Raw genomic sequence first — 21,876 nt, 5'->3', positions numbered from 1 at the left:
AGAGTTAATTTCTGTATTGTTATCCAAATTGTCGCGTTATTATTTAATATCCGAATTTTTAAATGATACGTGTTTTTCCGTATTATAAAAATTAATTAACGAATGGTTTCGTTTCTGTGTTTTAGGTCCTCCCGCTAGACCAAATCTCAATCTGAATCTGAACGTTGCGAATTCGCCCAAGAGAGCCAGACAGAATCTAACCTTAAATTTTGGTTGTTTTGCTCTGAGTGTCGTTGGAGAGAAAGTGGATCCAAGTATACCACTGGAGAAACAAGGGTAAGTCAAAATGTCCATTTCATAAACTAATAAACTGTTAAATCTCGAATATTTTAATCTAACATTATGCGAAAATCGCATTCGTAAACTACAGTAAAACCTGTCCAAAACGGAAACACGCCTAAACAGGGGAGGAAAAAATCTTCGGGAAGGAGCAATTTTCTATGATCAAAACAGAAACCTGTCAAACCGGACAAAATATCCAGTAGCGTGCGATTTAAACAGATCTAGACCAGCGGTTTTCAACCTTTTTCACTGGCTTATCACCCGAGCCTTCTGTATATAGACTTGTAGAACTAACAGATCCTTCTCAACCAGTACATGTACCACTGGTTGAGAAATGCTGATCTAGACTTATTGATATTTAAAGAAATTTTTAATATAGGCTACCTCATAATTACTTTGCATTTATGTGGTATGTTTCCTAAATTAATCCAAGCAAATTAACCAGTAATATCTCTTCGTACAACGACTTACTTTTCTTCGAATTCGAGCGATATTTCTACGTAATCCATTATATATAAGTTATATATATATATACACACAGAGAAAAGTAACGTAATGTGTCCTTCGTATAAAAATATACCAAGAGAAGAGCTTAAATAATTTTCAGGTAAGGGAAGAATTATTGCAGATTCGAGCGTTAGAAAAGAGATGATTTTTTAAATAGTTAATTGTTATAAACGATGAATGGGGGAGAGAAACTGGATCGCGACACATTCCATTTGTAGTTGGATATATAAGGGGGTGTGAGATGGGGGTTAGACGTCGACGAAGTGGAAGAGAATGTCGGTGTTGGCTTTGATTGACACGGTTTGCTCTCTAACGACTTTCGGTCTCGCTTTGGTGGCGACTCGATCGGTCGACTTTAGTTTTTCTTCGAATGTCGCCGTTTAGACCGAAACATCGATTTTTGGCGCGTGGCTTCCGATAGTTAACGAGAAGCAACAAAGCGTGAATCCGACGTCGGACGAGCGACCAGCCGATCCGCATTAGAACGTCGGTCCACCGCTAACGCCCGTCACGTATCCGTCACGATCGACGGGTCCTTATGGAACGTGTCGCCTCGGATTTTCCGCTCGTTTTCGCTTCGTTCTGGATCGGTCTCGACGCTCGAGACGTTTAACGTGTCCGAACGAAACCGTCTAGAAGATAAGGTCTGTCACTTCTGACGTAGACGACCCGTGACAAAGTGTTAGCTTCGGTCTTTATATTGTTTTCGTGTGTCATTTGTTGCGCATTTAAAGACCGAGGCCTTCGTAGTAATGGAATGAATTCTACGAGGAAAGATATTTCAATGACAACTCAAATTGTCTGTTGATTACATTAACCGAAATTTGACCTTTTTTAAAAAAAAAAAAAGGTCAAGCTACGTTGCCTAACTTTGAGAAAAACAATTGAAAAAAACAACTATTTAAAACTCCGAGGTGTAGAAATGTCACCAAGTAGAGAAGGAGAGTTTAAAGGGAACTCTTATCTAAACCCAATTTTAATATTAGTCGATTTATTGCAGCAATAAATAATTTTATTAATTACTTGGCGCGAGCATTTAGTAAACTAAACACTGTGTCCGTGGAGAATAATCGAATGCAGGAACAACTTTAACTCGAATGCTTTGTCAAATGAGTGCACCGAGTAATTAATAAAATTAAATTCTGTATTATTATTATTTATTATATTATAACTGATGTTTGTTAGAATTAAAATTTAGGTTACAATTTTCTACGTATTCTAGATATAACAGAATGAGGCAAATTACATATCTTAGACGTTTTGAAAATATAAATTTCAAGAACGTCCCGAGGCTTCTACTGTTTAAGTTCCCTCGAAGTAGTAATTATTTAAAATGACCCTAGGGATTTTGCATAAGCGCTACAAAGTAAAACTTTAAATTTCACGAAGATTGCAAGATGCTTTAGAATGATTTGAAAAGTTTTGCGCGGTCCCAAACTAATATCTAATTTTTGAACAGTTTCGTTAATTATTTAAATAATTACTTTTATTTTTTTTCATTGAGCTACTTTAAAACAGTATTAGCATCCGTATAGTGTTTAAGTTTACTTGGAGCAAGGGCAAGATACACCACGAAAGATTGGGCTTCGTGTAAATGACATAATTTGTATCGTATGTGAAGATAATTGTGAGGAAATAATTATTCTTGTGAGGTCAATTAAGCAAAAATTATATTAATTTTGAAAGTTACAAACAGAATTATAAGGCTTAAAGTGTAAGTCAAGTACAAAATTTCTTATTTATAATTTTGCTGATGTAAGTTGTAACGTTAAGTGATAATGTCGATCAATTTAAAATTTATTATAAAATTCTCCACGGACGTTTCCATGAGAAATCGACTGAATTTTATCACGTTTTCGCAGAGATTTAAAGAGAGATGCGCCATTTGGACCTTAGAATTGTCTTCGTGGGAAAATATGGACCAATTGTGTCTTCTATGTACTTGCGTGGGGCATGAGGAGAAATATGCTTTAAATAAAAATAATATATATATATATATATATTGCCTGGTCGAGCTTTGCATTTTCGAGTAGATATATGTTGTAGGAAGTTTAAAAATTATTGAGGAGGTTCAATTTCTTCTATTTTTAGTATCTACAATGTGGACAAATGCATTAAAAAGTGTTCTAAGGACGAGAAAGAAGTCTAACATTTATAAACATTAATTTCTTAAATTCATTACGCGTTAACACTAATGTATGATGAGTTCAGAATTATGAGTACTTCGATGTAAAGGGGCATTATGCATCTTCAGAAAAAGAACTCTCTATAGAATACAAACATAATTTGGATTCTGATTGAATCTGGAAGAATATATATATTCTTATCAATTCAGCATGTGTTTGAAGTCGTTTTCTTGGCAGAGTTACAACATCGACTGGTAATTACGGAAAAAGTTTAAGTCCATATGAAATGTTTAGCCAAGTAATATAAACCTGTTGGAATCCTAACAAGGAAGAAAACCCGATTCCTGCTGAGGTTAAGATCTTCGATTCGCTATGAAAGATAGAAAAGCCTTATTGTACTGTATTTCTGATCAGGATTTTCTTCCACTGCTTCTCTACACGAAAGAAAATCCAAAACTCTTTGTTAACTCCTGAAAAATATTACTAGAAATACTGAGTTGCGTTAGATTTACAAAAGATCAAAAATTCTTTTTTTTAACCTCGCAACATGGTAACACGGACAATAATATTTGTACTATGATCTGACAGAAAACTCTCTGAAGTTACAGCTCCAATTATAGCAATAAAAATAATTCGTTGCAGAGCAATTAATGACGAGCAAATCATTCCAATGAAGAAAAGACAAATTTTCTGAATACCTCGATTACGGGTCGTAATCAATTCAGTGAATTATCATCGGTGTAACTTCACTGTTCATGATGCACGGCCTCAAAAGAAATCCTATCAAAATCACTCTCGATGACACTGTTTCCAATTTAGAAAAGTGAATAGTGAATGACAGACTATTGTGAATTACCAAATTAATAAGCAACCGAAGGGAATGGAAGAAAATTATCTGAGACACCTCTCAAATGGCTACCCAGCAATTTCTTTAATATCTCTAACAAAAAAAAAAATAGTAGATTAATTGCGTAAGAGGCTTTAACGTCAGAATAGGACTTTTATCCTGAGAGGTTAGGAATATTTAGGAATGATAAATATGGCGTAGAATAGCGAATAGAATGTTAATTTCAATTGCAAAACGTTGGAATGATTTCGTTAGGCCTACCAAATCCGTAAATATTAAAAAAATATTGTAGAAGATATAATTTTAACGATAGTTATTATAAAAGTCATGTGGTCTATAGTATTTTTATCTTTTCAAATATTGATGTTAACCACATCTTTGCCGATATAGTCAAAATCGATATGTCTCTATTGGTTCTTTGGAAAAAACTTCTACGAGTTTACAGCTGTCAAGTACGTCAGGTATGTCTAAATAAAAGTTCTTCCAAGAAGATAATAATTTTCCTTTTCTTATATTATTATTTAGTGAATTAATATTTTTTTTTTTTTTATTATAAAACACCATCAGCACAATTTGTACAATCTCGAAGAACAAAATAATGGCGAGTTTTCATTCAATGGGATAATAATTGGCACAAGATCAATAGCCAACTGAATATCTATTACAGTGAAATGGCAGAAAAAAATTCCTACTCTTGAAGACGATCCAACTCTCTTCTTGGAATTGGAAAAGATGCCATTTTTAAGCTGGAGAAAAGACTGAAGTGGTCAACTGTCTTTGATCCGAAGAAGATTCATCAAATATTCATCCCTCTAAAACAAATCAGCAGTAGATAGAGTGAGATTTGAAGTTTTCTGAATAATCCAGGAAAATGATGATGGATAATTTAGCAGTTTTCCTGCGTGATTATTCCCTCTTCTATCCTAGACTATTTCTATCTCCTCCAAATGCTTATGCATTTGCATCATAGTCTATCAAGAGAGAAAGATGATGAATGCTAGAAAATTTCAGTATATATATCTTCTTTGCCTCATTAGGCAAAGAAGAACCAAGAACAGTGGATATTTGCCTGGACGAACAATGATAAAAACGGAAAACGTAAAATTAAACAATAGGCTTATTTACTGGGATTTTGAGTTCGTATAGGAATAATTTACCGTTTCTTTTGCCAATTCTTTTGGCCATGCCATAAATAGGGTTTTATGCATAGCAGTGAAGTTTTTCTCATTGATTTAAATACGAAGAAACGGTCCGTTAATTCAGACAGAATTGAAAAACAACTGAACCCATTGTCTACAAAAATGCAAGCTCTCGAATCTGCAGTATATTTGAAGCGTGATAAAAGAAAGCCGAATAAGATTTGATAAATTTTTTATAAATTATGAAATTAACGTATATAGAGTCTTTAAAACTAGACGTAAAGGTTGATCCAAGGGTACTGCAAGGAATCATTTACAGTATCTTCTATAACTTCCTGTATAATATTTTCCAATTAGCTATGGCGAGGATTAAAAATAAAACATATTTAAATATTGTGGTGACAAAGTAGACATTTCTCGTGGAGAATCGTCAATGCCGATTAATGGCATTTTAAAAAATGAATGCACGAGTTAATACTTTATTAAATGCACTAAGTTTTAGTATAGTCAAAGTATATTGGAATTAAATTTATTAGAGAAATATAAGTAAAAAACGATTTATGTGTTTCGTCATAATATATACGGGAAGCAAATAAAAGGCAAGTTTCGAAACGTCTAATGGATATAATATTGGTACGAACAACGGAATCGCATTTGTATAGGTCGTAAAACTTTTCAAATGATCGTTTCGATCGGCCACGATAAATAAAAACGTCGGTTCAAATTCATAAAACGTTTCAAGTAGAGGCAGAGAAAGTCATTTTATTCTACGGTAGAAATATTTTATTAAGAAATAATAACGAATTAGTAAAATATAAGCAATAGATAATTATTATTAACTAACTAACTAACTAACTGTTGGTGTGTCGGGCCGATTCGAGAGGTGATTGTAATTAAAAGGTTTTCTTTTCAGGTGGTACCACGGATCCATCAGCAGGTTAGATGCCGAAAATTTACTGCGCGTGTTGAAAGAAGGCAGTTACTTAGTGAGAAACAGCGAAAGTTCGAAGCAGGATTATTCGTTGTCTTTGAAGTAAGTATCCGGGTCGGGAAGAGAATCGATGAAACTTATGGATCTTTCGTAATCGTTCGATTCGTTTTTTCGGTCGAATTCGACTCGACGTTTTCGCGATTATCCAATTTATGGAGAAGAATACTTTTTAGCGCCAATCGATGGGCTTTTTCTTTAATTTTTTCCACTCGCTCGGACCGGGACAATTATTTCGACTACATCCACCGGTTCCTCTACCTTTAATGATTGTGATCGACTCCGAGCAGTCGTCTTTTTAACGAATCGCCGATTAGAAAGCTTCGTTAACAACCGCATCTTCTCTTCCTTTGTCTTGGCTCTTCTCATCGATTTTTTCTAATTTAAAGATTACCTATATAAATGTATCCTCTACTTTCCTTTTTTACTTTCCGTATCGACTCTAACTGATTATCTCCGTGTAAAATTAGGCATCTTTGCAAAACTTTCGCCTACAGAAATTAAATATTATTCGAGAAAATCGCTGGTAAATTACGAAGAGAAAGAGATTCTGTGCCGACGAGCGGATAATTTTCCGTTTACTTAATGGACTGGTTAAATTTAAGGACGGGTTTCGTTAATGAAAACGCGATCGGTTCGCTAGTTTCGCCCCAAATTTCCGGTCAATTCCAAGACTCTCGGAACTTGGCGTTAATTAAAGGGCAAAAGACCAGATGCGGACGTCACTAACACACGACCCTTCTTTCCACAGGAGCGCCCGAGGCTTCATGCATATGAAGATCGTCCACAACGACGGTCGGTTTATCTTGGGTCAGTTCAGCAAGCCGTTCGCCAGCATTCCGGAGATGATCCACCATTACTCCATCAACAAACTGCCCATCAAGGGGGCGGAACACATGTCGCTTCTCTACCCCGTCATCGACCAACTTCTGTAGGATATATATGGGCTTCCCGCTCTATTCTCGCCGTCTCTCCTAAGGAGAGTAGCCGTAGTTTAGCCACTTTTTTAGATTATCGCCGTTGTTAAAAACGAATTGCGTGCGTGACCGTTCCACGTCTAGTTTTTATCTTACGGTCCGTAACCGTGCCATAGTTCTTCTGTCGTAGGATGGAGGTGACCGATATACCTTTTTCCCTAAAGGAGGTACTCGCCCGGCGGGAAAGACGACGGGCGAAGGAAAAGACCCTTTTTCTTTTGGCAATTAAAACCTCTGGATGTCGTAGTTTCCCTCATTCGTACGCTCTAATTTGGGCGGACAAGCGAGAGAAACGGCGATGTTCTATACCCCGAAGAACGTCCGAACTTTTTCGCAGGAATGAGAGCGGATCTTGGCAGAAAGTGGCTGGAAGCGGAATCTTCGTCTAATTGGCTATCACCGAACGCTTTTAGTAGTTCCATTTGCCGCCGCTCTAATTAAGGCAAACCCATTAACGAGTGATCGCGGGTAATTGACGACCGTCCCGTCCCGTTCCTAGAGAATGTCGGGAAAAACGGAATCGGTCGAATCCTCGATGCGTACACGTAATCGAAACATGCCTCAAATCGGCGGCAAAATTTGAATAGAATCGCCTCCCGACTTCTTCCTTCGATTAACCGTCGATGAATAATTTAACCGGGAAATCGATGGAGCGTGTTGCGCCTTTCCCCGTCGCCGGTCCCGCGCGAGTTGCCTCCCTGGCAGTCGAGGGTTCACCTCCTCCCGTACTTAGCTCCGTTCGTACGGTTGTGGTCGTATTTTTCGTCATTCCTATTTTTGACTACGTAAATAAAAACGATACACGTATGTATATATATACACATACGTGAGCATCTCGACCACGAGAATCCGTATAAGTATGTGTATGTATATATATATATAAATATATATATATTTACACACGCAAACACACGATAAACAAATAGTCTCTAGCTTGGTGTCTAACACTCTACGTACTCGTACGCTCCGGTGTGTCGGAGAAGAAAGACGTCGACCCGGCACAACTCGAAGGGGGAAGGCCCCCGGCGGGCGCTCGAGCCTGTGCGAGCGTCTAGTGGCGGGTGGACGGGTAGCGAGGTTGGACAGGTGCCTTACTTTGGTGCCAAGTTAACACAAACACAATTTCCTCCTACAGAGATTTGTACTTTTATCGAAACGTTCGTATGCGTCGGTGCGTGAATGGAAATCCACCGCTTCGAACCGAAGGACCTTTACGTGGAAATCTTTAAAAGTTGGTGCTATTTGCAGGGGGCGGCGTGCATCTTATTCGTTGTTAGAGAGTCGAGTGGTGAGTGAATGGCCGAGACGGTAGCCGGTGCCAATTTCGATCCGTGTTGTTACGTTTTGTTTGTGTCGATATTTAACAAAGAGAAAAAGTACTTATTTGTTGAATCCACTTGTCCCAATTCCCGAATCGAGCTTAACTATTGATAGAAGACGAAAACGTGTTGCCGAATCATTTAATCGGTTAGGTTGTTAGTTAGTCGAGTAGACTATAATTAGTTACGAGTAGTTACGAGTAGACGTAATGTTGACGGACGTCGATGTTGTCTTTTTTTGTTACGTCATCCCTCCGGTCGACGCCCTTTCCCCAGTATCCTATAAATGTTAGAACCTCGTTTGTCCTCCGTCGAAAGGATGGTAGCGCGATTGAAAGGAAACTTGTGAATTGTAGGAGAATTTCTTGTTATTTTTTCGTGCGTGTTTTCCGATCTGCTTATCGACGTTATTGTGAGAGAATTAAAGGGAGAGAGACCAGAAGTCCGAAAGTTACTCGGACGTGGCGTTGGCGGAATCGGCTCCTCCCAGTCCCGTTCCTGTACAGAACCGTGAATGTGACCTATAGTAAGATGTACGGTGATCTGTCGACTAAAACAACAGATCTGTATACTTATTGTAGAATAAAAGAGAACGAGTTTAAAAAATTCCCATTCCTTTCTTTTAAATCCTCGTGCAGTACATCTCGCCGGTGCAACCTACTCTACATCCCAGATACATATTCCGCCGGGTGTATATAATTAAGCCACTTCAATTATTGATCGTCGCAATTAAAACACACTATCCCGGAGAAATATAAGGACGAATATCATTAATTGAACCCGGAAGGGGGGAATATTTGTCCGCTCTGCCAAACACTGCAAATGCGTGCGAAGAAATTCCGCCGGAATTTCACTTGGTTAACGAAAACCAATTGTTTTTAGAATTAACGAAATGGCAAAACTTTAAAAGCATTTCTTATTTGGTAGCGGGTTTCTGTGTCGGAGGACAGAGATTCTTAGAAAATCTCATAAAATTCCCTATACGGTCGACAATATCGAATTTATAAATCCGGAAGGTTACTTTTGCCAGTAAAGCAAAATGCGGCGGTAAAAAAGAAAGAAAGAAGAAAAAATGAATAAGTTTGGAGGGTGGTTTGTATTCGTCGAAAGTATTCGAAATTTTAAACCGTCCATACGCCGCATTACTATTCGTGTGGCGTCTAAATACGGGCCACGTACGGATACATACAATCACTGCCTGATTGCGTAGTCTGGCGACGACATTTTACACAGATCGATGCTCGACACTCGACCCGCTACTTAAGCCACCGCTAAGACAAACGATCCACTTTAACCTAAAGTATACGGGACGAGACGGCCGAATTTTTCTCGTCCCTTATAACTTTCCAACGCTTATAAGTTAGCAGAATTAATCCGGCTCGGTCCCACCGATCTGTTTCCTTAGCAAATTTAAATATTATTAGGAGCGTTGAATAAAACATGCTCCTTCGAATAATTTTCCGCGAGAAGATTTGAATCTAAATTTTGTGCAAGGCTTTGTAGTGATATATTTTGTTGCCGCGGGATTAAACGGATTCGGTTAAGAAACCTTCTTCGCTTACTTTCCGTCTTTTCCCCCTCCTAATTGATTACGACTTTGCAAAAAAAAATCCAGACTCGTTTATCGCTGCTCTCTAATTCCTTATCGAGTCGCGAATAATAAAAAGCTTACTTACTCCGTTCTCTCGCGATAAAGAAAAATCTCTCGCTGTTTCGGGATCCGAGCGACGTATCGTCGACGATCTTCTGTTTTCTCGGCGGTTTTTCCATCGAAATTCAAGAAAACCTACCAAGAAAATAATGAAGATCTGAATTTACAATCTTTAACAAAGGGGAAAAAAAGAATGTTTTGTATGCGGAAAGAACGATTTTTATACATAAAAGACGAAGAAGCCCCGGAAAACGGTATGTATAAAAACATTTTCGAGCCGAAAACAACAACAACAAAAAAAAAATTGAATAAAAATGAAACAAAGTTGCCCCGGGCGGACAAAAAGGGATTTTACGTCGACCGGACCACGCGGTTGTCATAGAAATGATGGATTCTGCAGCCGTGTGTGCACGATATAGAATTGCAGAAGTGGTAAAATGTGTCACGTTCACGCGGGGATGCGGAGAATAAAACGGAAATGCAACCTGCGTTCTTCCTTTCCTTTTTCTCTCCGTAATTATTTCTAGCCAAACGACTTTACCTAAGTTTTAATCTCAAAAAACCCCCGTCGACTTATTAAATTCGGAGAAACGAAAACGAAATTTGCCATATCATTGCTGACATCTTACTTTATAGAAGAAATTAATAAAAAGTCTTACATTTTCATTTATTTCTTTTTCTTTCGCGAAATTCGTACACCAGATAAATTGCCGGGCAGTCATCTTCCATTTTGACTCCATTATTGTTATTATTGGCTAAACGCTCCGACCGCCATTTTCTATTGAAAAGTGATAGAAAATGCTCGCCTGTGTTTATTTTTCGGCCTTAATAATCGAAGTTAAATGAAAAGCCAGAGCAAACCGCGTTGCAAATTGTTATCAATAGGGAAGCGAAATCATTTGCCTGGCTTTATTTTCGGTTTAACGTTAAATTAATGGTTAATTAAACAGTTAATATTTTAATTAAATATATTTTTAGTTGGCCAAAAGCCACGCGCTCGCTCGATCCTTACAACAATCTCGATTTCCGGATGCCAAAGTCCCGAAAATACCAGGAAAAACTAAATCATACGCCACTCGATTCAATACGTAAAAAGTAATGAATTAATTAATTAACTACCAAAATCAAATGAAAATCTTAATATTTGTTGGGAAGATCTTTGAATAAATATTTAAAGTACCGATAATGAATTGCTCGTAATTATAATTGAATATAATTAATTAGAATAATTAGGAAATTCGCTTACTAATGGAGTGAAATTTCGATCAAAATGGAAACAGAATGCCACCGAAATTTTTCCGAGTCGTGGTGGCGCTTCACCCGACCCAGATCGGTGCAACGACCTTTCTTTAGCGCCATCTGGCGCTCTTCGCACGAATTACCGCGTAAAATATTTTTGGAGTTTTTCTCCTTTAAATCGATTTTAAATAAATTCGAAGCAAAAATCATTATTTAATTTCCGTTTCTTCCAAATTCCTCCTTACAAGACGTTTACGTAATTATTAAAAGTAGCTAATCGGCAGCTCTCCCTTCTCCACCACCGCCAAATAAATAAATAAATAAAACGATTCGTTCAAAATTATTATTATTATTTTTTTAAGACAGGTTCGAATATATTCTCTTAGAATTACGCTTAAAATTAATTTACATGCGGAGAATTTAATATATTTTCGATTGACGCAAGTAGTGTTAATTCTAAACGAGAAGCCAATCATATTTCTTCTTTCTACCGGGATTTACGGTAATATTGTAAGCATTTCTGGCGCTACATCGAGGTGATTTGTTTAAAAAATAAATTCATCCCGGATCTATAATAATTTAGTAATTGTCAAGCCGGTAAAATACCCGAATATGAAGAATCCACAGATCGATCACACGAACGGGAAAAGTGAACGTGGAAAGAAGTCAAAGTTTTAATTCCCCCCCCTCGAATCTGGTAAAAGAAATCGATATCGAAAAAAATGTTTATAAATAACGAAGACGACGACGTCGTCACCCTCAAAAATAGAGAAAAATTAGGCAATTCTTAAAAAGGTATTTATTTTTTTTTTTACTATTGCGTGGGTGGTGTTGAGTGGAATTAGGCGAAATTATACAAGTGAAATGCGTGTGCTCGTACTCGAACCGTTTTAATTCACTCCATATGAATTTATTAAACTCGTTAAATCGGCTTTACTTTTATTGTTTATCTATTATTACATTTAAAAAAAAAAGAAAGAAATTGGGACGAGCTCACAAATGACAGGTAAAAATAAACGTAATCCTCTTAAAGAAAATCCTTTCGTCATTTTCATGGTTAAGCCGGTGGATCGACTAATAACCGTAAACAAAAGTTACAATTCGATTCAAATTGGAAAAGTCTTTCCGGTTAACGACCGGAAATCGGTTCGATTTCTGACTTCCAGATTGATCTCGGGGTGCTTCTTTTTTATTTATTTTTTTCGGAACGTCTCTCTTTATCCCGTTAAGTATTTGTATTGTCAGTGATTGGCGCTTACCGAAAATGCGTGACGACAGAAAATTTGTTTGTCGCCGAGTAGAGACGACAGACGAACGAGCCCCCGGGCTTCTTTCTCTACCGTTTTCCATCGCCGCGCTCCTATTTCCGCCGAGGTAAAGAAGTTTCTGGTAGAAAACGACCAGAAAATCCCGATAAAGGTTTTTGTCGTTGCTCTTCGCGTGTTACCGGTGCGTCCGAATGGTGTATTTAATATCTCGATAGTGGGATTTTTCGGATAGAGAAGTTGCGCGCGCGTGACGTATCGATTTTCGGGGTTCGGATAGATATTTTCGCAGGTAAATCGCATTTATACGAGTCGAGAAATGCTAGCGTAACTTTCTTAGTCACACCGAAATTCGTCTGTTCGCGTTTTAATGCGGAAGATAATTCGATTTAACGACGAAATAAACAGAATCTAATCCTAGTGTCTTTATTTTACTAAGATTTCTACGTGAAAATTGTCCGAGAGACAAGTAAAACAGATTCTTGATAGCCCATCGAGATTCGAAATACTCTATAAGTAAAATTAAGCGCAATTAGACACAATAGTGATACAGTACATCAAAAATTCGTATAATTATATCAATTTACATAGTTTTTTAGTGTGTACGTGCCTCTCTGTCTGTGTGTAACTTCGAGTGTATTTCTGGTGTTAATTAATTCGTGAATAATGAACTTCTTAGGAATAAATTAATCGAAGTTTTAGTCTCGTCAGACAGATTCTGCCTGGATTTCGTGTCAAATGAGACGAAGACTTCCAATACTTTTATTAACAATACTCTCCAAATACTATTGTCTCGACGTGGAGTCGATAAACTATTAGACGACGACGTTTAAAAGTTTCGATTCTTTATATCGAGGACTACGTATCCCAGCTAACACCCCGCTTATACCGTCATCGTTTTAAAAAATATATTTAGTTAAAAATTCGATAATTATTATGCAAATAAGAGTAAAATTGTGGATGGACCCATCAGAAAAATGAAGAATTCTCTAACGTTTTCATCTCTCGTTGTATTTCGAAAGTGAACGACGAATCCGAGTGTCGACGTCGACGTTCACAGAAAATAAGAAACGATTATTGTTTCGGATGTGCAGAAGACGACTTTTATCGCCGCAATTACTGAAGGAAAATAATGTCGCCCGCTTTATTTTCTCCTAAAATCGGTTTAATAATTAAGAGAAGCGGAGCGAGACGAACGACTTCTTTCCGTAAACAAGAGATTAACGTAGTCGCTTTTAATCCGCTCGCTTTAAAATAATAAATGGCGAGAAGCGAAAGACTCGCCGCTTCCAAAAAAGTCGGAATTTTGTTTGATAGCGAGTTGCAAATTTTTCCGTATCTAAATTCTTAACGACGTAGAAAAGCTGTTAATATTTTAGAGGGAGGAAGGAGGAAGTTTCCGATCGCGGGAAGAATTCAATTAATATTTGTCAGAAGAAGGAAAACGATTAAAAGATTCCAAAACGTGATTTATTTCGACGCATTTTGACGTCACTCGCCTTTTCAAATATTTAACTCCGCATTTGTTGCCGACGAAATGCCCCTCTACTCGTTAATTGTGAGAAAGCCGTAAGACATTTCTGGAAAAGGCTGCAATCCTTTTTATTTCTTTTCCAAGTGTACAAATCCGCAAAGACGGGGAGGGGATATTTGCAATCTGTCATCTCTTCGTTTGCATTTTTAAAGTGGAAATTTTCCATCACATCGATACCCGAAAATCGCTTTGCCTTTTCCGATTAACAATACGATAAGAAAGAAATAAAAGTTCATTTTTGAGATTGCCGATAAAGCCTGGTGTTTCGGCAAGTGAAATTTAGCAGTTTAACGGATTTGTATCGTTTCCTTCCAGCCTCATCTGGATGTCGAATGACTTATTTTCCGGCAGAGGGGACGAGCACCAGCAGGAAGATGGGAGGAAAATATAAACGTTAGGATCGTCCCTGTCTCCGTTTTTATTGCTTTCACTCCAGAAATTTCGCCCGGTTGGAATTGCCAATATGAAGGTTTAGGTTTTCGATTAGTATTAATTATTAAGTAGTTAGAAAAATAAGGTCGTTCTCGACGATCCTCCTTTAAAAACGGGCGTCGAAAACTCTGTTCTAAGGCGAAACTCGAACCCGCATCCACGAGATGTATTGAAATGAGGAAAAAAACTAATCAGAAGTTTCTCCCGAAAGCGATCGATGCGTTAATTCGGTGTCGCAAAATGCGTTAGGCATTTCGACGGTTTCCGCTAAGTAACGACACCCCGCACTTAGTAAAATTTTATTTTTTGAAAGCTGGCGGAATTTAGAATAGCCAGCGACCATCAAATTAAGTAAGAAAGTTTACTGGCAATCGAACGATTTTGGCTCTAGTGGACCGTTTTTTTGTCCCATTGTCGATCCGTCGAAACGGTTAAAGCGCTACAAATCGCGACACTCCGACGGAATTTCTCCATTTGTAGGACAATGCACTTCTCTCCTTTCGGGCGGGCGCGACTTCTCGCGACCATCCACTACATATTTGCATATATTCCGCGCGTAATTTCGTTACTTATTTATGGAGAGAGAGCTCCGTCTGCAAATCCCCAACAAAATATAGCACGTGGTTCTTTTTTTTTCTCCCCGCAAATACGGGGAGAAGAAACTGCTTCTCGTCCCATAAATATTAAAAATTAACCAGGAAAGAGGATGATGCTATAGAACGTGTCTCGAGCTTTTCTCTCTAGAAATTCGTGATCGAAGTGGATAGATACGTGAATGTCCGGGTTACGACGTTTCCTATTCGCTAAAATTTTTCGACCTTTGTTTTCTGTACACGGGACAAAGATGGCTGTCGGCGCAAAAATGCAGCAACTTTCGCGTGAAGATGCGAGATTGTTGTTACCGATTTATCGATCGCTTCGACACGATTTGAAAAATTTCACTTTCGAACAATGATCGAAACTTCGGTTAGAGAGAGAATCGTAACTCGTCTAATTTTTTCGCCTCCATCTTTCATCGTCAACGTCGCAATATGACGTATTGTCGCGAAATTTCGTTTCCACCAGCAATTATTTCCGCTCTAACGAAAGAAAAGAAGGCAGAGAGAGAGAGAGAGAGTTTAGAATATTCTAATTTCTCTAGAGAATCTCTTCTTTTAAAATATATTTTTAAACTTTTGTTATAAATTACTAAGGAAAGGAATTGCTCCAGCCAAATCGTCGATGGGCGACCTCCTATGGATAAATAAGAAAAACATTTTTGGAAATATTTCGACCGAGTTTAAGAACGAACCACTTAATTTCGTTTGTCAAAAAATCGATAGAAGTAGAGAGGAGTTTCTTTTTAAAGCAAGGAAAATATTTAATCAAGTTTTTAACCGGTTGTAAAGTTTTCCTAATCAGAGGCAAGAAGTCTCCCCTCGTAATCACGAACCTTCCACAAATCTTTACCGAGTTAATTGAAGAAACCAACTTTGTAGATTGACAAAATCCTTTTTTTTTCCTTTTTATCCTTCCTTTCTTTTGTTTGTTTTGACAGAAAACAAAATCTGATCGAAACCAAACTACCACTATTTATATATAACAGCTAAGCAATTTCTTTGTTGAAACAAACGTAATTAGTGCGAGTTCTTTACCGGAAAATCCGGCAATTTTCCAATAACGATACCGAAATTCCATTAAAAAATGATTCGATTCGACAATTAATTACAGAACTTTCGTAACGAAGGTTGTATTTCGAAAATAACGTTGCCGTTCAATTTCGTTTTTGGGCTCGAACGGAGCCAATTACTCGGGGGGTCGAGTCGGAGGAAAGTAACGAGGACTCCGTCGTTAGTTTACAATAGGAGGTTATAAATAAGGAGTCCCGCTTAGAAGAGGAAAGGGCGCGTTTTGGTACCTAGAAAACTTATTTAATTTTCTCGGGGAGGGGGGAATCGATAGAAAGCGGTCGGAGCGACTGCCATTCGCAGAAGGTTTTCGATTCGCTTCACCAATTAACAGACGTAGTCGGGCCGAAGAATAGAAGAAATGTAAAGATCGATAGGATGCCCGAAGGCGGCGCAATCCGAGACGCCACCAACGATCGTCGCTACCAAAACCGGACCCCTTTAAAAGTGGCCGACACCGATCAATTACCCACCGGTTTTGCCGGGAATTTTTCTTTCGTTTCGATAATTTCCCACCAACTATTTGTTTTCGTCGAACTTTCGGGAGGGGGGGAACAGTGGTACACGAGAAGTAACAATAGGAAACACCGGTTCTGGAATCTCGGTGGTTCCACAGATTCCAGAACCGGGTCTAAGTTTAATACTCGGCGATATTTCACCATCGATTCCGATTGATTTTGATTTATCTTCTCGGCATCGATCAAAATTCCTTTCTTTCCACCGTTCCATAAATCGGATTTGCGTTGCCCAAATGTTCCGCGTGTTTTCTTTCTGTTCCGTCGAAAAGTATCGTTTCGCGTGTGGCCATCTGTGGAGGACACTCCAACGTATTCCCTTACCACTTTCCATTTCCGCCGAGGAATCCTTACGTGAAAACTAAAGGTCAAACCTCGACTTTAGTCCTTTTTTTTCGGTGCATCTCGGTGCAGCCAGAGCGAATAACTTGGATCTAAACGACGTGGAATTCGTGTTACCGATAAACGGAATGTTTCTTCACCTACCAAACCTCCCCTGTACCGATTGATACCATCTAAACCGTTGTCGATAGCGATTGATCCCGCGGCCGATACGACCGTCCTCGATGACATCTAAAACAAGACGTCGTAGTTTATCGATCCTAACGGTTTATCAGGAACTTGCCTGACGTCCTACTTGTGGAATTTTCTAAAAAATTTCACGTGGAGTTTGGCGTGAATTTCCAATTCTTCATCCCAGAATCTACTTCCGAACGTTGCGTACCTTCGAAATTCGCATCCCGCTACTGTTACGTACCCCCCCCAAAAAAGCCTTAATTCTTCAGTCGAATACAAGTAAATTTTTTTCGAGAGTGACGAATGCGGAGTGGTACGTAACGGGACAGAAGACGGAGATGAATCTATTCCGTTACGTACGAAGAACCGAATTCTAAACAGGTGTGTGTTTATTCTTTAGAGTAACAGAGATGGATGCGGCGTAACGTGGTCGAAATCCGTTGTTATTTCGTGTGTCCCTTTCCCTTATTCCGAGCTGAAACGACATTTGTATCGCCGGAATCGATATTCGCTCGATTCGAAAATGGTATCGTATTTCCGCTCCGAACCTCTAATTTCTCTCTAAACATCAGACCTGTCTTTTTACTTTTCAAATATCCAAGTAGAAAGGTAAGTTACGTGTTAATTAAATATCTGGAAGACGTACGCTTCAAAGAAAACACGGTAACAGTAAATCAGCGTAAACGTAAAATATTACACGTTAAAGCGGGTAGAAATATTTTCAAAAAATATAATCCGTGTCGACTCCTCCTCCGAGTAATTACTCTGAAGGGGAGGTGGATCGTGCCCGAAAATATCAGGATATTACGTAATAATGACGTCAATTAAAAGGAGGAAGTTCTTATTTTAAAATCTTATTCGCGGTTATCCGATTTCTTATACAAAAACCTGTGGACTTTACTTAAATTGAATTATAGAAATATTCAACCGGAGTTTGAAAGAGTTGCCAGACTAATTACGTCACAATATAGAAGCGTAACGGAGTTACAGTCACATTGACGTTACGTCGGTGGCTTGAGATTCAAATAACTTTGCACGTTTGTAAGTTGGGAGAGAATTGTATCAATAAGTAAATAGATGGATGATTAAATTCGAACGTTTTCGTCCGCTTAATTGCTCTACAGAATATTTTCGCTGGAGAAATAAGTGTACGACAGTTATCAGATTCATTTTTACTCGATAATGATCGAACGAAACGCGGATCGGAGATCGATCCCGGATTCCATCTTTCTTCCACCATACATAATAAATATCGTCGTCGGTGGTAGAATTAAAACTCGTCGTCGTCCTTCGATTCCTAACGTAATTACCCGCGCGACGTTTGAATTTTTAACGCGCCTCTGCAATTAATAATTACCACAAACGGATGTAAATAATTTACGAACCCGGAACCTCCGGCCAAAGAGATTTAAAGTCGTTCGCACGTAACTATGGCTTTCTCCATTCTTTAAATTCTTTTCTCAGTCGATCGGCCAACACTTCCGAAAACTATTCTCAAAATTCCTTCTTACCCCGCCTCGCGTACGATCCGAACGGCCTGAAAATTCGATTGTTCGTTTGGATGAACAGAACTGGGATTGGCGACTTCCGAACCGAAATCCGACGGCGCCACCTGGTTTTTTTTCCCCTTTTTTTAAAATCCGATTTTCGATATTTTAATGGAACAATTAAATCGTCTCGTTTCATATTAAAGCCGGTTTAATTGCTAGCCATATATCCGGTGATTAAATGTTTCTCTTCTTTATTAATCGCCTTCCTCCGGATGCGGTTTATTGTTCGGGAACGAGTTCCAAATCCGAAAACGGATCGGAACGACGTCCCAAATGACAAAAAGACGAAAGAAAATAATGGCGTCTATTAAATGACGGGGGGTTTTAAATTACGCGAATTGTGGTAAATGCCTTAGTTACTTAACCCCCTTCTTTATTTTCTTTCGCTGTGTGACGTCTCTTTGTCTGATAGAAGTCATTTGGTTTATGTCTCCGGTCGTACTCGAATCCGGACGCAAAAGTTAGATAGCTAATTGTAAGCTCACAATGGCAAACAAGTTAAACAATGATTCCGGAATAAATCACCAATGAAATTGCCGAACATACGACAATTTGCCCAGAAAGATAAATTAAAGTAAGAGAGAAAATTAATCGTATAATTACTTTTATTAAAAATTTCGGTTAATGTTACCTTAGGTAGCCAAGATGGCGGCTCGTCTCTAATTCCAGCAAGGAAACAGTGGGACGCACGTTCTAACCTAACCTATTCTAATAAATTACCATAATTATTAGCAACCAGATTATTAGAATAGGTTAGGTTAGGTTAGGTTAGAATGTGCGCCCCACTGTTTCCTTGCTGGAATTAGAGACGAGCCGCCATCTTGGCTACCTAAGGTAACATTAATCGAAATTTCAAACTACCTCTCGCCTATTTTATGACAAATTTCCTATTAAATACATGATTTTATATAGGATAAAGGATACTAATAATATATATATTAGCGTGATTATTCAAGAATTGTTATTATACAACAGAAATAATCCTCGTTCAATGGAGATCATTCGAAATGTTTCTTGCATCCTCATCATTCGCGCATCATTTATTTCTTTCGAGTTGCAGATTTTCATATATAATTTATCATTTAAAAATCATTCTCTTTGCGGTGTTATCTAATAGTTACTCTGATAATTTTATCCCCGTTAGTTTTTTCCTTCGGTTTCCTCAAAAAACCGAAGTGCGAAACCCGTTTGCACGACACCGACACCAAAGAGGGTGAGACTATTGTCGCATCCCATTAAAATGGAACGAGAAATTTGCTGAACAGTTCTCTCCATCGACATTATCTCCAAATGAATAGCAATTCCCTAGTTAAGCAATGACTTTTATGAGGGACAAGTACTTGTACGAGATCTCGTATAGAAACCAGGGCTCGTATGGGCACTTACGTGGAAACAATTATATGATTATATCCAGCGATTAAAATAGCTTCCCTTTAGTTACAACAATATTGACACTCCATTATCTACGTTATCTTTCACGAAAAAAAGTCATTGTTGGACTAATTTGCATATTGAATATCGTAAACCTCCGAAGAAGAAAAATATGTTTTTGTTAAATGTGTGGAAGAAAACGATGGAATAACAAGTAAACAGTTACGTTGAAATATCCAATGATATAATGCAGGAAAGACAAAAACGAGAGAGAGAGAGAGAGAAGAAAAAAATAAAGTAGATTTGTGCTAGAAAAATGTTAAGAAACAGAAAGCCAAATGCCATTAACGTCTCGACTTCTCGTAAAGAAAAATGGCGACGGTAATCTTAATTATATCTTTAACTAGAGGATAGATGTGAGAGGAATCGAACGTTGTCAGTCCGAAGCAGTCTCCCAACTAAAATATTTATGAATTAACAGTCTCCTTTTATAAATAACTAAACATTTCTTTCAACTATCGAAATTACTCATTAAACATTTTTCTGCCAGTCCCAGTTATCCCGTCGGACTTCGATCCAACCGACAGAATTACGCCACGTTAATTAACATACAATATCAACTACAATTGAATCGAGTCTCCTCGCCATTAAAAATTACTTTAAATGGCTGGCGGATACTTTGTAAATAAACGGTTTAAAATAAAAAATTATTCCAGTTTCTATCCGAATTAATTTAAAATGTAACCGTATACTCCATGTAGAGTTAACAATGCTACATAAAAAAAAATGATTTTACATCGAAAAGAAGTCATTTATATGAAATTTTTGATGTATCGTTACGTTCGTAACACAGAACTTCGCCTACTGTTACAAGATAATACAATACTTAAGATGTAACACATCAGTGGTGTTACTGTTTAAATTAACAACGGGTGTAGGTGTTCTAGAACCCACGCAGTGGACATAAGGAACGATTGACACGACGATAACACACGAAATCCTGCATTAAAATAACGTAAACTCCAAAAGAAACTACTTATAAAAACTTAATTTTCATATTATAATTAAATTATTATTTAAAAAATGCCTACATAATTTTACGAGGAGAGTAATAAATTATTTAAAAAGTCGAGAAAAGTTTTACTTCGAGAAAAACAAAGTCTCTTCTCTCGCGATTTTTTTTTTTGCCGACGATTAAAAATACACAAGCCGATTTTCTCTTTTAAATTTTGAGGCAATTTTTTATTATTTCTGTTACGCTATTAGGATGGAAATTTCTTTTTTTTAAGATCGAATGCAATCTATTATTTGTCTTTCATCTATCATTTGCCTTTGTATCGTTACACTCGGATACGGTTCTTTCACGTTTAACAATACCGTTTAAGATGGTTTTATCTGTATACCTAAACCTTTCATTTTTCAATAGGTTATGCTATTAACAATTCAACGTGCGCAGCAAAGATATGAAAAACTAATGACGTCAAATTGAAAAAAATGCCTTTACCTCGTATCGTATACCTCCGCATCCCTACGTCAGAAATAGTCGTGGAATATATTTTTCGAAAAAGCAATTTTTTAATGAAAATTGTAAGCTGAAGAAGAAGAAGAAAGAACACGTAATCAAAAATTCAGTGTACAAAAGTTTAGTTTCTACACGTAAATCGGTTCTTTCGGGTGATCAATATACTGCGATATAAATAGAATAACTTGTTTGTAACCCACTGATGATGTTATACGCTTTAACATCGTTAATTAACGATATTTACCCGCTGACTTAATGAAAAATATCGTTAGTTTAATTAGGATAATTAGAAAAATTCCGAAAATTAGCATAAAATAACACTATAATATATAAAATAACTAGTTAACGAGCTAATAAATTGTTTAACTCGATTAACCGTCTAATTCTCTTTTATCCTTTCGGGCGTAGGTAGTTTTTAATAGGGAAGAC

At 37.6% G+C, this 21,876-nt stretch overlaps 1 protein-coding gene across 1 annotated transcript in view; it reads left to right on the top strand.

Moving 5' to 3' along the window:
- The window catches only part of hwt (heavyweight), a 242,787-nt gene extending 233,996 nt beyond the window's left edge, over nt 1-8,791 (top strand). The window contains exons 5-7 of the mRNA XM_067288471.1: nt 126-276; nt 5,815-5,934; nt 6,641-8,791. Of these exons, the coding sequence (XP_067144572.1) occupies nt 126-276; nt 5,815-5,934; nt 6,641-6,824 (455 nt within the window). The 3' untranslated portion in view covers nt 6,825-8,791. The remainder of the gene's footprint in view (nt 1-125; nt 277-5,814; nt 5,935-6,640) is intronic.
- Nucleotides 8,792-21,876: the final 13,085 nt, after the last annotated feature.

This window comes from Centruroides vittatus, unplaced genomic scaffold, assembly GCF_030686945.1.
Source record: "Centruroides vittatus isolate TY-2023 unplaced genomic scaffold, ASM3068694v2 scaffold_861, whole genome shotgun sequence".
Taxonomy (NCBI): domain Eukaryota; kingdom Metazoa; phylum Arthropoda; class Arachnida; order Scorpiones; family Buthidae; genus Centruroides; species Centruroides vittatus.
Note: the sequence above shows the minus strand (reverse complement) of the source record. Positions and strands in the feature narration are given on the sequence as shown.